This window comes from Amphibalanus amphitrite, unplaced genomic scaffold (assembly GCF_019059575.1).
Source record: "Amphibalanus amphitrite isolate SeventyFive unplaced genomic scaffold, NRLGWU_Aamphi_draft 000384F_arrow, whole genome shotgun sequence".
NCBI lineage: Eukaryota > Metazoa > Arthropoda > Thecostraca > Balanomorpha > Balanidae > Amphibalanus > Amphibalanus amphitrite.
In genome coordinates, this window is record NW_024881878.1 from 380,928 (window position 1) to 397,534 (window position 16,607).

General features: G+C 47.0%; 3 protein-coding genes across 7 annotated transcripts in view; 2 read left to right on the forward strand and 1 right to left on the reverse strand.

Moving 5' to 3' along the window:
• LOC122390162 (coiled-coil domain-containing protein 174-like) overlaps positions 1 to 1,757 on the forward strand; it is a 65,152-nt gene extending 63,395 nt beyond the window's left edge. For all 4 annotated transcript variants that reach the window (XM_043382844.1, XM_043382846.1, XM_043382847.1 and 1 more), the window contains exon 9: positions 654 to 1,757. In XM_043382844.1, coding sequence (XP_043238779.1) covers positions 654 to 1,594 — 941 coding nt within the window. In that variant the 3' untranslated portion in view covers positions 1,595 to 1,757. The remainder of the gene's footprint in view (positions 1 to 653) is intronic.
• A 97-nt stretch (positions 1,758 to 1,854) lies between these two features.
• LOC122390166 (dynein light chain Tctex-type 1-like) lies at positions 1,855 to 3,741 on the reverse strand. Its single transcript, XM_043382851.1, has 3 exons — positions 3,453 to 3,741; positions 2,661 to 2,826; positions 1,855 to 2,235 (listed from the first exon to the last, which is right to left on the reverse strand). The coding sequence occupies exons 1-3, from the start codon at positions 3,471 to 3,473 to the stop codon at positions 2,087 to 2,089; spliced, it is 336 nt and encodes a 111-aa protein (XP_043238786.1). The 5' UTR covers positions 3,474 to 3,741; the 3' UTR covers positions 1,855 to 2,086.
• Positions 3,742 to 3,797: 56 nt separating this feature from the next.
• Positions 3,798 to 6,187, forward strand: LOC122390167 (vacuolar-sorting protein SNF8-like). 2 transcript variants are annotated; one of them, XM_043382852.1, is made up of 2 exons: positions 3,798 to 4,133; positions 5,110 to 6,187. In XM_043382852.1, exon 2 carries the CDS (start codon positions 5,125 to 5,127, stop codon positions 5,860 to 5,862), a length of 738 nt encoding a protein of 245 aa, XP_043238787.1. In that variant the 5' UTR covers positions 3,798 to 4,133; positions 5,110 to 5,124; the 3' UTR covers positions 5,863 to 6,187. The 2 variants fall into 2 exon arrangements, with proteins under 2 accessions (XP_043238787.1, XP_043238788.1); XM_043382853.1 differs by having other exon boundaries at positions 3,817 to 4,129.
• The last annotated feature ends 10,420 nt before the right edge of the window (positions 6,188 to 16,607 follow it).

Here is a 16,607-nt window from a genome sequence, read left to right on the forward strand (position 1 = left end):
GCTCGTCCTCTGTTAATCCTCTGTATGGCTGTGTGTCAACTACTGTACGAGTATGTGTGCGTTCGACAGTGCCTGATCCGCAGCTTTGCCGACACTGCATGGCAATGGTGAATCGTGTAGGTATGTGTGCAGACTCCCTGTATGTCTGTCTGTCCTATAGTGCTGACTCTCGCGTGTCTGTTCGGCAGTGCTGACTGATATGTTTGTCTGTCCGACAGTGCTGACTCCGACGTCTGTCTGTCCGACAGTGCTGACTCTCATGTGCCTGTTGGGCAGTGCTGACTCTGATGTTTCTGTCTGTTTGTGCGACAGTGCTGACTCTGATGTTTGTCTGTCTCAGGCAGTGCTGACTCTGATGTTTCTGTCTGTCCGACAGCGCTGACTCTGATGTCTGTCTGTCTGACAGCGCTGACTCTGATGTCTGTCTGTCTGACAGCGCTGACTCTGATGTCTGTCTGTCCCAGGCAGTGCTGACTCTGTCTGTCTGCCCGACAGCGCTGACTCTGATGTCTGTCTGTCCGACAGCGCTGACTCTGATGTCTGTCTGTCCGACAGCGCTGACTCTGATGTCTGTCTGTCCGACAGCGCTGACTCTGATGTCTGTCTGTCCCAGGCAGTGCTGACTGTGATGTTTCTGTCTGTTTGTCTGGCAGTGCTGACCCAGGAGGAGTGGGTGGAGCGCCAGCGCAAGGACCGGCCGGCAGAGTTCGCTCCGCCCACCCAGTACGAGCCCCGCGGCTCAGCTCGGCGTGGTGGCGGCCCCCGCCGGCCCGAGACGCGGCCTGCACAGGAGAGTTCTGCTAACGAGCGGCCGGTCGGCGGGTCAGGACCCCAGCCGACCTGGGCGGCGACACAAGGCGTGGTAGCTGCCGGGCAGAGCCAGGATGGAGGACTGATCTCTCAGGCGGACGGATCCACGGCGAACACAGGACAAACGCTGTTCAATGTGTCACAGCCACCACCGAACATGAATCAACCTCGACCAAACCTGGGACAGTTTACGCCCGGTGCGGGTCAGCCTCCTCCCAGCGTGAATCATCCACCTCTCAATATGGCGCAGCATCCTCCAAACATGGCGCAGCCTCCTCTCGTCGTGAATCATCCACCTCCCCATATGGCGCAGCCTCCTCCCAACGTGGGGCAGCCACCTCCCAACATGGCGCAGCCTCCCCCAAGCATGGCACAGCCCCCTTCAAGAACAGCCCATCCTCCAAACATAACTCATCTTCCTCCCAACACTGCCTACCCTCCTATCAACCCATCCCACCCTCCGCCGGACCACGACCCCCAGCCGGCAGTGTGCTCCTCCGCTGCGGGCTGGCCGGCGCGTGCTCCCAGCTACCGAGCCCGTCAGGCAGCCGCTGCCGATCTCACAGACCCCGACTGCGTCCCACCGGGAGAAAATGAGTCGGCCGGTCGCGGCGGTGGCACGGAGGTGGCGCCCCCCGCTACCGCAGAGTACTTTGGCGGCACGAGACGCGGAAGGAGGCAGCCGGCCCCAGCGCGACCCGATGTCGGAAGTGCCTTAGAGGCCGGGCTGGCTCTACTCAGTCAGGATACAGAGCAGAAAGACAGCAAAACGTTCGACTTGTAGCCAAAGGCCGATCGGCGTCCCGCGAACCGAAGGGCGGGCAAAAACGTGGCATGTGCTGGTGTAATTGTTTTGACTGTATCGCATGTTGCGCTTGCAAAGGTGAAACTGCTGTCTGTTATTTGTCGCCTGCTGTAGATTGTGTTAACACGTTGATGGAAGTGTACCGTATGTTGTTTTCATCGAAGTACTTTGCAAACATATTCAGGCATCAGCAAAATATCTGCACATTCACAGACATAGCGCAGCTCAAACGTGACTGATTTAAGTTAAACTATGTATTTACATGGACATGTGGAAACACAACCTAACGACAAGTCGGCAGCAGCGGTCTCCCGACTAGATAAGAACACTTTGTAAAACCTAGCAACCCGTTAGTCCCATGGAATGCCTCACCGTGGCCTGGGTTACTAGCGAGCTAACGAAAGAAGGCGAGCAAGCGTAGTCCAAACGTGCACTGGACTGGGGGGCAGAGGTCGGCGGTGTCGCCGCCGCTCAGATGGCCAATCCGAACACGGACACGATGCAGTACATGGTCTTGTTCTCCCAGCGGACGGTGCAGCTGCCGTCGGTGCTGTTATCCCAGTAGCAGGAGCTGGCCGTATGCAGGCCGGCGCCAGTCTTCTGCATGATAACGCTGGTCACTGCGGAGGAGAGAGAAAAGCGGTTAGAGAGGGGAGGGGAGAAGTGCTGGGGCGAACACCGGAGGAGCTGGAAAGGTCAGAGGGGGGGGGGAAGCATTCAGGAGGGAACAGGGAGCAGAGCGGAGAGAGGGAGCAGTCAAAGAGAGTAGAAGGTCCCACAGAGAGAGAGAGAGAGGAAGCTTACAGAAGAAAAGGTGATGGCTCCTGCACCGATGCCCATCGAGATCGGCCATGCCAGAGTTTGTCCCGATATTGTCGGAGAACGGACGAAACATGTGGCATTTTAGGTTCACCAGTAAGAATATACCAACTTATCAGGGATACTTGCCAGTGTTTGACCATTCATGAGATGTTCAAGCAAGGGATGTTACACACATTTATTATTCAAAGCATATGGGAAGCCTTCTTTGTAATACCGAACTCACCAATATATTTGAAGGGTTTCTGAAGCTTTGTCAAGGCACCAAGGCAGGATTCCACGACACTGGATGCCCACTGGTTGACTTTTGCCTGCTGGTATGTATTGCCACCAATGGTGCTCTCTACTGCTTCTTTGATTACGTTGCTCACTTCATCTACCACAAACTGGGTCTGAAATTGGCATACATATTGGTCACTTTAATGGTGGAGGCATTGTTCTCATGGCAGATTAGGATTTTAACCCTCCAATGAGTGTAACTTGGAGAGGAGTAAGATAAATATGGGATAACTCATGTTAAAAATAAAAGTTACAAACAAAATTCACATTGCATGAGGATTGATCACTTCACACCATTGGTTTTATAAATGTAATAGCCAGTAAAGGCAAGGCCCTATACCTATACCAGTAAAGGTTTCTTCCCTACCTAGACCCTGACAAATGAAATTGCAGCATTGCTTATACTGGATTGTGATTTGATATCCATCATTTTGTATCATCAAAACACAATAATGATAAGTGTTAAATGCATGCCATTCCCAAAAGTCATTATAAATGAGTTTAATAGCTAATGTTGGTTCTGGCCGTTCTGGCAGAGGCCGAGGCCAGTGTTGGTTTACAATCACTTCTATCACAAACTACCTATTAAGGGTTGCAACACACATACATTCATTTCATGCCTTGAGATAGAGAATAGCTCCAGCTTCAAAATCCAAAAGCAGTTCAAGAAGGGAAAGTTTCCTGCAAAATGCAAATTACTATAACTTCATTTGTAATTCACGAAACCCTAAAGCCTTACCTCTTCAGATTGATCCTCCATCTTTATGGATGAGTGAAACACTACTATCTGACGAAACCAACAAAATATACAATACAATTTCTATGACAGAGAAAATGTCATATGAGTAGGCTGACAAACGCCCTGGCCCTTCTGAGTTCTGCTATTTTGCAACATCAACAGCTAAATGAGTCAACAATCTTGATGTTTAGTAAACTGTTCATGTTAACGGTACATGCAAATGCTAGCAAATACTGCATGTCAATTTGTTGACATTCCTGCTCATACAGAAAATGTAGTGAAAGTACTCTGAATTGAACACAAATCTGCGTCACTACTCGAAATAAGTGCGCAATTATTTGACCCACCACAACTCCAGTGTATTGCATTCATTGCATTTATGGTATTGCATTGCTTTGGCATTGCTGTATTGCCGAACGGTTGCTGTTTGGATTTTATGATTGCTTAGAGTAAGGCTCAGGCTGAAGCAAATTTGTCAAAGACAGATAGATTTGTAAGCTCCTAGGCCCTGTATTGTATCGAGAGTAAATTACTTTTTTGCTGTTGTGTTTCATACAGAGCTCAAGCTCAAGCTAGTGTCAAGTTGAAGTAGGTAAAGAAGGTTGAATTTCCCAGCATCTCTTTATGAGGAATTGTTTATATCTATCCTCATCTTGCACAGTACAGTCTGTCAGCAGGTAGGTGAGTATTCATCATAATTAATTAGATAATCAAATGTCAATGTGAAAATGAAGAATGCTTCTGATGTCATGCCAAATTGAAATTGAAATGAGAGGGGTTTCAGTTTGCACAATGCTTGTATTTTTCATCAATGCTTGCCCATAATGTACGTAAAATAAAAATCACGTAATACACAACAACCACTTGCATTTAAAGCTGCACTATGTTCCTTTCTAGTATTGGTATGCTTGTTGCAAACCAGTAGGCTTGTTGTGTGATGTTGCAAATAACCAAATTGCTCTGATATCCATATGAAAATAAGCAAAGGTCACAAGCGACTTAAAAGCCTTGCATGTTGACAAAAAAATTAGCCTGCAGGACTTTTTTTTTTGCTTTGTTTTTTTAAGAAACATTTTTTTTCCAATGTAGTGGGTTTGCAATTTATGCATGATTACTCATGACACATGATGCGGCTTTCCTTTTGAATGAAGCATTGGCTCTTAGTGACTGAGATTGCATTGAGTTACCTACTCCATTGAGCCTTGTAGTAGCACTTAGCAGCCAACTTCCTCCCTTTGCATTATTTAACAGTGTCCCAAAATTTGCTGATTTGGGTGGGAAATGGCATCCAAATAAAAATCATTTGGCACTCTCATCTGTAGCTTTTAAGGGCAATTTTCCAGTCCCAATTTTACCAAGAAAAGCATTTGCATGGCTGGTTGTTCTGCCTCCCACATTTTACCACACTTGTATAGAAATTAATGCCCTTTGATTCTTTTTCCTCTCTTTTTGAGCCTTGCCCTTATCAGACTGGCGATTTTCCACTTTCATCCCATTTTTGTAGGGGAGTTCCCCTCTGACACCCATGCCAAAATAAATTTTTGGAACATTTATTTAACATCACCTCTTGTTATTCTGAGCAGGCTATTTTTTGTAATAATCTGCAACCAATCAAATGCTTACAGAAAGTGATTTGACCAAGTTTCGTCTTTGACAGCACAACTTCACCACGATGCGGCGGCGTGCGGGCGTGGGTGCCATCCAGAAGCACCGCGTCACCCAGGAGAAGTACCAGGCGAAGCGGGCTGAGCTGGAGGAAGGTCAGGTGGAGGAGTTGAGCCGGCAGCTGGAGACGTTCCGCGCCCGTCTGCAGGAGTTCGCCACGCGGCACCGGAACGACATCCGGCGCGACGCCACCTTCCGGCGCCAGTTCCAGGAGATGTGCGCCGCCATCGGCGTCGACCCGCTCGCCTCGGGCAAGGGCTTCTGGTCGGAGCTGCTCGGCGTCGGCGACTACTACTACGAGCTGGCCGTGCGCGTGGTGGAGGCCTGCCTGGCGGCGGCGCCGCGCACCGGCGGCCTCATGCCACTGGACGAGCTGCGGCGGCGACTGGCACGCGCCGCCGGGCCCGGCCAGCCCGAGCTCAGTCAGGACGACCTCCTGCGCGCCATCGGCAAGCTGAAGGTGCTCGGCACCGGCTTCCAGGTGGTGCGCCTCGCCGGCGACCGGCACCTGGTGCAGTCGGTGCCGGGAGAGCTGAGCGGCGATCAGACGACCGTGCTGGAGCGCGCGCAGGCGCAGGGCGGCCACGTGACGGCCTCCGAGCTCGGCTGGACGCCGGCGCGGGCCGAGCGCGCGCTCGACCAGCTGGTGCAGGACGAACTCGCCTGGGTGGACGAACAGACCGGCGGAGAGGTCGAGTACTGGTTCCCCAGCCTCTTCCCGGCGCTGAACAATGGTGAGGGCTGAAATGGGGATGCTACGTATTGTCACTGGAGCCGGTGAGACTCCTGTTTACTCTTGGGAGGGGTTTGTTCAGTTCTGAGGAGGAGGACTGATGGTGTGGAACTGTGGGCTGTATCACGCAGCATGTAAGAAGTATAGTCAACTTGTGCTAGCCTTGTGTATCGTGCTCGATTTTCTTTTTAAGACTTTGTGTATTGCTTATTTTACGCGTTGGCGTTAATCACTGTCAAACGCAAAGAAAAGGACGGACAGCAATCAGCTTCCCATACAGCCATTGCCGATTAGTGCTGTGTTGGTGAGAATATGAGTGAATATAATTGCTAATGAAGTATATCTCTTCTTTTTTGTTAACATGTTACGGTCATCCGCAAATTCAGAAACGTTCGTTCTGAACACCGTTCGTTTTCCAGGTCGATCTTGTTGTTTTGAATAGCTCGTGCTCTTATCTGAATGAAAGTCGCCTCAAATCACGATGCGTTTTTGTCAACTGCATGCGAATTTCGATAGTAAGCATGCTGCAAAAAGCTCGCCCCCGATAGTTAAGACTGGCCAAGTCGAAAGCTTCACTGTCCCTCACTGCTCGTTTATTTAGCCCTGCGTGCACCCCGGGGCAGCTCTCGACCGGAAGGGATGGCGTGACGTGTGGCTAGTACCGGCCGTGACGTGGGGCCGTCACTGGGCGTGACGCCGCGGTAACGACTCGGCACGTGACGGCCGGGCCGGGACGGAGCTCGCTGTCCGCGTCTCACCCCGCGCGCGTGGGCGCGGTTCGACGGCTGCGTCCTTGTGGACGGGCTGTGGTCTTCAGAGATGGCTTCTTGTTCTTGTTTACGGAAAGAACTGACCGCGCGTGAGCGCAGTGCTCGAGAATCAAATGAATGCTCAGTGCTAGAACATCCGGAATATCGAAGTTCGAACTGCATTGCTCTAAACGTTATGGGATTGCCTGTTTGGTAACTGGAAACAACTCGGGCGTTGCCGGCTGCGAAATGTTATTAGCGACATGACTAAGACGAATCGTTAGGTGCAGCTTAGACTACCACAGTTGAACAGGCTGAGCAGTTGGCGATTCATCAGTTTATTCAGCAGAAACGAAAACATGCTTGTCACGGTGACATTCGCATTTTCCCAATCCGCTATAATCAGATTCAGTGGAAAGAAATAGTGCAGCAATGTAGCACAGCTTAAAATGTGCACGTTGAAGGGTAATATTCGAGCACGGCGTTCTGCCGTGAGTTCCGGCTAATTAACCCTCGCCTGTGTGCCGCGTTTTCCAGCGTCTAACGTATAGAGGGGGGTGGGTCGGTTGGTCCCCCCCCCCGCCGTTCGGCCCCTGATCAAGCTAGAGCTTTGTGGAAAGATCGACCGCACTGCCCGTGGCGAGAGGAAGCCGATGATACACAATTTTAAGGTCATAGGTCATTGGTTGACCTTTCAGGTCAGGTCAATGACCTAAAAGTGGAGAAAATGAAACTTGGTATACCTTATGATGCATCAATTTCACATCGTGTGTGACATTTTTACCCCAGGTCACGGAAGGTCAGGTCACCAGGTCAAGTAAAATGAAATGACCATGATATGTAGGTATAAGTTGTGATTCTGTCATTCCTACAGCTTATGTCCTAGAAGTTTAGGAATCGGGCTATCGCATGAGAAGACCAGCCTACCAACAATTTGTATATCTCGGAATTCTGATATCGGCGACCTAAGATCAGATGAATTTTGCGACCTCTATTTTAAATCAATGGGAGAAAACTGAAAGGCGTCCCTTTTAGACGACCCTAATTCTAAACACAAACGTCGGGTTACATGTATGATTGAATCAGAAAATTGCACGTCTTATATAATTCCTCTTTGTGCCTATGAGGTCATCTCAGGCCATGAAACGTCTCCAACAGTTTTTGACAATAAGCTTTAGCTTCAGAAATGCTAGAGCGATGACGACCCCTTAGATGCGATTAGCTCAACAATAGGAATCGACTGATGTGTAGCATGACCTTTTCCATGACCATGACCTGAGGTCAAGTGTTGAAGTTGATCTTTTCATGTCTATTCTGACCTATAATTCATTCGACGCGTCTCGACGAGAGAAACGCGATGCCAGTAAAAACAACGTACCTACTGCAAGCTTGGTGTCAAAAATTATTACAGAAAAAAAACTTCCGCAAAACGGTCAAATTTTAAGAATGTTTGCCCTCTGGAGAATCAACCGTCAACATAAAGTCAATTGTCAAAGCTTGAGAACATTGCTCAGAAAGAGCTTTGAAAGAGCTATCGAATGCGCCTACCACTGCTGTAGCTGTATTGGCTCCTGACCGTGACGTATGTGCCAGTTTGTGAAAAGCAGTCAAAATCGGGAAGCAAATTTTTTGGGTGACCTCAGTGATGACGTGATCGAAAAATGGACTTTATGGTACTGAAAGATCTTATAGCGAGCTATTTATTGCTTTTTCGCGTTTTTCTAGCTTTAATTGATTTCTGGTGCCGGTTAACACGCGCACTGGAAAGGTTCCGAAAACTACGCCCAGTGAAGGAGGATGAATGTCTCCACTGACCCCCCCCCCCCCCCGTTCCCTAACATCTCAGCTCCTATAGAAACTAAAAAGACGAAAGGATGGGTGGGGAACTCCATTTTGTGTTAATTTCATGACACTAGGTCATTATCTTCATAGTCAAATGAAGTCAAATTGGGTCAAATTTGCCGTGTGAGGGATATGCCGTATCAGCCGTGTTTACACACCCAGAACTCAAGAAGTTGTCTGTCGATTTAATTATTTATGTCACTACACGATAGTAGGGTAACTGTGGGGAAAACGCACCCCTGGGTTAAACGCCTCCCCTAAAAAAATCGTATTTCTTATCGACGGATAGGTGTTTTATCCTGTCTTTCAGAACAGTCAGCTGCTTGTTTACGTAGGTCTCTATTTTCGGTTCTGCGTCTTGAGGAGCAGCGTGGGTGGATGCTGAAGTTGGTTTTGGGTGTGGTTTTTGTTGTTTTTACAGAAGATTCCTAATATTTTGATGCCCTCTTTATATCACAAAACTTGCTATTGTGCACATCACTCAAAACTGCGTTTTATTGTTAATCTGGTGAATGTATTATGCTGCGGCGTTAGCGGCGCGTTTTTTTGTCAATATTTTGTTGACCGGAAATGGAGTGGATGGGGCAAGACGCCTACTCGATGCATGGGGCAAGACGCCCCCAGTTTTCTGAAAGGGGGGCGTTTTGCACGGTGGTGAGAGTGCAGGGTAGCGCCCTGTAGGTCGGGGCCGAAAAGGCCTCTCCCTGTCCTTTTTTTGCTGATATATCCTAAACGACTGCAGATATCGTCACCAAACTTTCAGGACTCCTCCGGGCATCCATTTTACACATTGCAACAAAATTTTATTCCAAAGGCTATGATAGGTTGACCACAAATGACGTCAGAATGACGTCAAGTTCTGCCATGTTCATCATTTTCTGTTGATGGATGGGGTGGGGGCGCTTTGCACATGGGTGTGGGCGTATTACCCAGGGTATGGGGCAAAACGCCCTTTTGTAAGGGTATGCGGAAACCTTTTTGGGGGGTTAAATACCACACGCAGGTGTCTTTTCTTGGTCTCAAAGCGTAGTAAAAAGAATGAGCTACATGATGGTGCCCAAAGGTTTAAGTAATCTGTGTTGGGTTGAGTGTCAGAAGGTTTCGCGCTTAAGGACCTATTGACCTATTCACCCTACATGTTGTTGAGACGATATATGAGACCGAATATAAAGGACCGAGTATTGGTCAGTAACTAGTTGGAAGTGTACTTAGATGTTTTAGGATGACAGCAGGTGCTGTCGCCTGTCTAGTTCATTTACATCTGAGTTTCATCAGTTTCATGTTCAGCGACATCAGAAGCGGTCCATATCGAAAAACGACAAAAAAATTATGACGTCACTGTGACATCATCTTTAGTGGTACAACCATCAAACTTTCCTCAAACATTGCCTAGGAATTCATTTGAAGCTACGCCAAGTTTCACGTTCGTATAAGCTCATCAGGTTTTGGAGATATTCCACAAAACGTAAAGGGGGGGGGCAACTTTATGCCCCCCCCCCCCCCAGCGGCTCATGGGTTAAAACGTCCTTGGTAAATAGCTGTATGGATTTGACTCGCGCTGTAGCGGAGATACAATCATGCCATATAAAATCGAAGTGGGGACTGCGCAGTGCATGTTTTCTAGCTCGCTTCCTTGTCCACGAGTGATCAGCGGCAAACGACGTTCGAAGGTTTTAAAAGCTCCTTTATATTGGTTCTTTGCCATGCCAGACAAATGGTTAGGTCGTCAACAGTCAAATTTCGCCTATGTTGAATTTACTTACCTACGTAGCTGGCTCGTAAATCCATAAACTAAAAGAGCTCGCATATCTATGAGAAAATATTTAACTATCAAAGACCATCTATTGGCCTAAGTTTAAGCTGACGTCAACGGTTTGGTTTCCAAAGGATGAATGCCGTCATTGTACTCCTACGTTTTTACATTTTCATTTGAAAACGCAATTCATTTATGTTTTCGTTTTCATCGCAATCGATATCTCCTATTCTTCCCATGCGTGGAGAGTCTGTCATAATCGCCGCTTCGCCCTCAGCCTCGGTAACCATCAAACGGCCACCGTGCATGTTTAGGATATTTAAAACTTACATTTCTCGATCCCGACTATTTTCAAAGTCATGTTCAAGCCTGCTGTTGTTAATGCCTACATGTAGGTAGCCGGTAGGCAAGAAAAGAAAGCGTTAAGAAAGCGTTATTATCGCATTTATCAAATATTAATACAATTAGCAAACAACATACCTACCTATATGTAGGTGTCCCAAATATTCAAACTACACCTCTGTGTCTCCAGTGGCTTTAGGCTGTTTTATATAATTATTTTTTCACCGACGATTTTTCTCTCGTGATACGCATGCCTACAATGAGCGTCGAGCATGCGAACGGGTATGTTGCTGTCGTGTTGTGTCGGTCCTTTGTTGTTTCTGTGCAGGCGTGGCGTGACATTTCCAGGGATGTGATCTCTGTTCTCACAGTATGAGAGTAGGCACTTAACTGTATCTTCGTGGTATCTACCGATGGACAGATTGTAGCCGTTTGTTTAGGCTTGTCCGAATGGGACTCGTGTGCCGCGGGGAGACTGCAACGCTGAGCGTAAGCATAACACACAAATAGAACGAGTGCTCCTGTTCTGTGCGTAAATGCAGTCTCTACCCTGTCTCGAGGCAACCTGGTGTTATTTTGCTGTGAGGCGATGCAGTTCAATGTAAAACGAATACGCGGATTTTTTGTCTGCCTGCGCTGGTATGCTGTGCCGCCGAACAGGCAAGCGCTGCGGCGCAGTGCAGCCATGCGAACATCCAGGCAGCCACCCGTGAGGAAGGTTGTGGTTTCGAACAGCGACGCGACCGTCTCGGCTGAATGGGGTGCAGATTAGCTAATCGTTTGTCGCAACGCATGAAGACGCTCGAAACAAACAGTGCAATATTGTTTGACAAAGAAGCGTAGGGTTGCAGCTTCTCAGCCCCTTACTAGCCAGGGACACGATAGAAAAAGACAAATGTTCCACACAACTTTTTTTTTTCATTGACCGACAATTCATTCCAGTAAACTAATCGTTGCTGGTTGGTAAATGTCCATCTGTGGTGTGGTCTTCCTTTTAACTCCTCTTGATTAGGTACTAGAATAATATTTTAGATTCCTCTTGATAAGTTGGCATCTGAGACCTTATAAGCAAAGCATTTCCATAAATATTTTTATCTGGCTGACTATCTTCTTCCACGTTATAAGATTGTTTGGGAAGATAATGAGTTTTTTGGCTACAGACATCACCATGACACCACCATGACACCAACATGACAGGAGCTATGCAGGCAGTTTCGCTCTCATTTTATGATAAGCGGACCATGCTAAAACGGATGACAGATCCAGTTGATTTTCTTCTCTCCCATTATATGTCCTTTCCTAATTTCTTTAAAGGGACTATCCCACCTTTAACATGGGGTTTGAGTTGAGATAGCCAAGTTTGCGGCGAGGTTCAGAAACCACTATCTATCTAGGTTGCAACCCCCGCGGCCTCTTGGTGTTGAAGAAATTCGTTCCCTTCATTTGAAAATGGGCCTTGCGCAAGGCCCTATCTTCAACATGGAGCGACCGTTAGTGTGACGTCACCTCGTTTAGTCATTCTGATTTAAATGGGTTTGTTCGTTGAAAAATCGCTTAAAACTTGGTCTGAACTTTGTTGTGGTGCCTACAGAGTAAAAAGAATCAGCTTTATGACAGTAATGTGGCCTGGGGAAGGAGGTAATTTTGGGCTGTGACGTCACATATTTGAAAGTTTGTGTTTGGAATATGGGAAGCCTAAGATGTTTAATGAAAAATAAATGCCAGAACCGTGTTCCTGGTCATCCAATCTATAAAGTCGGGCACAATTTAACTGGTTTTAACAACATTTTAGAAGGTGGGATAGTCCCTTTAAGAGAGATAAAAATATTATAAAACGCTAAACAGACGCCACAATGTGCTGTGACCGTGACCGCTTCGTAGCCCAGCTCCTACGGCCATGTGTGTCGGTGTAGTGGGTGTTACCAAACACTCCTCCCCCATACTCTGTCCCGGCAGGTCGGGCCATGTCGCCTCATACGTGACGCCCCGGCCCGTGTCAGTCACGTCACTCTGTCATCGCCACCCGAGACAACAAAATGCACCTTTTTCCGACGGGCGAATATGTTTTGTCGCTGGGTGTCTGTTGCCGGCGGTCGTTGTTACGATACAAACACAGATAGAACACACGACGCAGACACACAACCAAAGGCCACAGTGCATTACATACGTATGCAAGTTGCCATTGGATTTGAGCAGTGTCATACATGGAGCTACAAATCATGTTTGTCGAATGGGCCGAATTTTACCATTGGGCTCATTAAGTTACGTTACGGCTCATTGGCATATCCTAAAAACTTTTGTTATTTTACTGATTCCCGAAAGCTGAAAATAACGAGATGATGTGAACACCAGTAGGTGTAGATAAACAGTAAAAATGTTGCACTGTATGCAAGTGTATAGTTTAACTTTTGATGTTGCAGCCGCATACGTTTCGCATGCCTATAATCGTCGTACGTTCATTGTCAGCTGAATGTCATTGTTTGACAATGCATAAGTGCTTATTTGTCAATGTTGGGACCGTAGCCAGTGGCTGCATCGTTTACTCACCTGATGATATGAGTAAGATTGTCCACTGCAGTTACTGGAGTATTTGAAGGCTAAGAATGCGGCAATGTCACACTACCTGTTTCCAAAAGCTTGAAGCACGATTGTCACGTTTCAAACGCACATGTTACCGCCGATGCTCCTTATAAACAGCGTGTCTCAAATATGTTAATCACGATCGTTTGCAGCCGAGGGAAGCCCTTATCTGTTCTCTGTGTTTTTATGTGTGGGCTGTGAAGCCATTTATGGTGTATGGTATGTGGTCGTATATGTAACTCGCTATATGCTGACGGTTACAGCGGTTCGAGAAACAAAGCACAATAGAGCTCGGCCGCATTGCCGCATGCTAGCACGTTGCCATGCACAACGTCTCGCTGCATGGTCTAGCTGTCTGGTGCTAGTTAAAAAGGTGTCTGTTTGTCATTGAGCGTGATAACTATATTCAGCTTGTGAGGAGCCGAGAGTGTGAGCTTGTCAAGTGCTCGCGATATCGCATTTTATGCTTCGGTGACTCTTGCAGCTTTTTTATTTCCTTGATCGGCGAGATTTCGGTTTAAGCAGTTTTGTCTATCTCTTAGTCATGACTTATTAGATCCGATTTTAGAAATACCCACAGCGAGCAAAGGTTTGTGTACAGCATGCGAGATGTTAATGTCCATGCTTCAGGAGTTAACTGAAACGTGTCACTCAATTCGTACCCCTGATACCTACTAGATTGTGCAACTGCGTTTTTGCCACTCTAAGTGTGACAGCAACAAGTGCCTGTTTGACATGCCATTAGGATAGCTGCTGCTCTTTATTTGGCACGCGGTTTCCATACAGAGCCGCGGACGGGAGGTGACCTCACCTCTCTCATGACGTCACTTCTGGCCCAGTTTTGGCCTCGGTCAGACGGGTGTTTTTCGGTGTTATTTCGCAGTAGCACGTCCGCAATGCTTCGTCCGTGCGTCCCCTACCCAGCAGGCGGATTTTTTTTTTTTTTTTGGTTTGCTTGACAAGCCACCTACCTATAAGAATGCTATGTACAGAAACGACTCAATGGGACTGTTCAAGCACATGCCATCTTTGCCGTGTATGGTTTTACAGTAATGGAGTTATTTGTGCATGCCATCACTGAAATCACCGTATTTAAAGTATACGTCAGAGAAGGTCACCTATATTCTGCGATGGCATTAGCTTAAGTATTCAGCCAAATTAATGGACTGATATAATAAGTTAACTGTAGATTTATAACTGCTTAGTTTTAACTGACATATTATTCACCAAGTCATCTGCACAAGGCTATTATAGACGACCTAAAATATGCATAGCATGCTCGTCTAGATAGATAATTAGCCTTAGAATTAAAAACACTAGCGACCTCGTTTAAAGGAACATAATCACCATTTCAAAATGCACCTAACAGGCCTTCATTTTATGCTAATTTTACCAACAGGGATGCTTCTGTGGATCAGCGATTGCTCTGCAGTTGTGGATCGCCTAGGCCCGTTATGCAAACTCAGCGACAAGTGAAGATAAGATTGATTGCCGACGTCAAAGCACGGGCCTCTTCGTTAACGGATGATTTACATTTTATCGGGAGTATAGATGGGGAGGTTGAGAGTCTAAGCATTGCTCAGCTGTGCGCCATTTCGGTGACATTCCAGCCCGGATCAGTGGAGCACGCCCCCCCCCCCCCCCCGCTAATGCGCCTCCAGGGTAGCCGGGGGGGGAGGGGCGCAGGGCGCGGCGTGCAACTCAGCGGCCGAAGGCGGGGGGAGGGGGAGGGGGAGGCAGATCGGAGGAGCTGATACGGGGACAATGGTGACGGTGGCCAGTCGGCGGTCTCAGCGGCCGCTCAGTCGCTGACGGGCTGTGCTAACGGCGGGTCACCCCTCCCTCCCTCCCTCCCTTCTCTCCCCCGGCCGAATTGGACACAGTGCAAGGTAAGTGACCGACGACCGTGAGCAGAGCAGTCCTCACCGCAATGAGCGAAATGGTTCCGCTTCTGTGCAAATGCGATAAAAACACACACAATAACTATGAGACTATTCTGATAATACAAATCTAGGATAGCATTAACATATGAATGCCTTTCAAGGGCGTCAATCCACCTAATTGGATGCTACTTTTAGCTGCAAAGGTGTTTTTCCAAATCCCTAGCATAGTAAGCAATAATATAATTGTCTTGAAATGTGTATAGGTTCATATCTTAAGTTTTTTTTTTCTAGATGTGTTGAATTTTGCAGGAATCTTCATACCTATCGATTATTTCGTTTGTTTCATTACATACTCTCAATCTGCCAGGAATGTGCCCTCCTTTCTGGTTCCACGCAAATAAAAGTGAAAGATGGCAATCAAATATCCATCAGAAATTATTTGAAGCTTGCGTTCAACTTTTGAGTCAGGCATAAAAAAGGTGATCAGACATCACCAAGAACCTTCCTTCCCTTTTAACATTTTCTTAGGAGAGCGCATGCAGTTAAAGAAGAAGCATTGTCAAATTAAACGATGTTTTTTCATAGAAATATACAGGTAAAAAGTCATTTATTTACTTCCTTTTTTTTTGCTTCCATTGAAGGCAGGCAATTTTTCAAAAGTTAATAATAAGGTGTCAACACTGTAAATGTACGGAAAGGAATGCACTGCTACAAAGACGCAAAGACACGCCAGAAAGACGGTTGTGCATTACCCGGATATACATAGCGAGCGTGAGTGCGTTATCAGAGCGTCAGTGTCCCCGCGATGCTATCGACCGGAATATGTCCGTTGGTGCACTGTGTGGGTGCATGCACGTGCAATCACGATTGTGCATTAGCTGTTTCTGGTCTCTGGATTTTGATTTTGTGGCCCTTATCATGTTTTGCATCTACACGTATGCTTATCCACAAATTTCAGACACCCATGCCTACAGCATACCCCCTAACTATTAATTTTTGTTTTCCGTTAGGTATATGTCGACTTATACGCCTGTTCTGAACAGGTAGCATTTGTTAGCCCTGTTCCTGCTTTGTAACTTAAAACTACTATGCACATGACTTTGAAGACTCATTTTTTGTATCTAAATGGTCGTGACCAGTACTCAAATACGTTCAATGCTGTTCAATTATTCATAGCTCACCATAAGTTAGCTGTTTAAAAAACACATCAAATATAAGTTTACCCAAGTGCATTGAAACAAACAAATGCACTGTCCCCATAAAAGCAAGTTAGCACTTAGTAGGAAGTCCTCATGCATGTCAATACATGAGCATTGAGCATTGCGCAATGACTGCAATGTGCATTGTGTAGTGTGCAAAAGTTTAATGCTTGACTAGCGGTCCCTTTTAGTCCGTTTCGTACCTCCATATTTTCCCTATCCGGCAAGGATATCCGCAGGTTTCGAAGACACATTTTACTCAGGTTATAATCGTGATCGCCGAATCTTTTTGCTAGAATTCGTGTTTAAAGCATTTATGCATTATGCAATGCTCGCTCCCGAGCGCTCACATTCCCACTGTCATGGCCAAGATTTCGTCGTTTAGACCGTCACGCATTTCTCGATCAGA

Excerpts from the sequence above, each read along its gene's own strand:
- LOC122390166 (XM_043382851.1), bottom strand. The coding sequence starts at position 3,473 with ATGGAGGATCAATCTGAAGAG. Across the intron at positions 2,827-3,452 it reads TGGAGGATCAATCTGAAGAG|ACCCAGTTTGTGGTAGATGA; the intron begins GTAAGGCTTTAG and ends TGCCAATTTCAG. Across the intron at positions 2,236-2,660 it reads GAAACCCTTCAAATATATTG|TGACCAGCGTTATCATGCAG; the intron begins GTGAGTTCGGTA and ends TCTCCTCCGCAG.
- LOC122390167 (XM_043382852.1), top strand. The coding sequence starts at position 5,125 with ATGCGGCGGCGTGCGGGCGTGGGTGCCATCCAGAAGCACCGCGTCACC.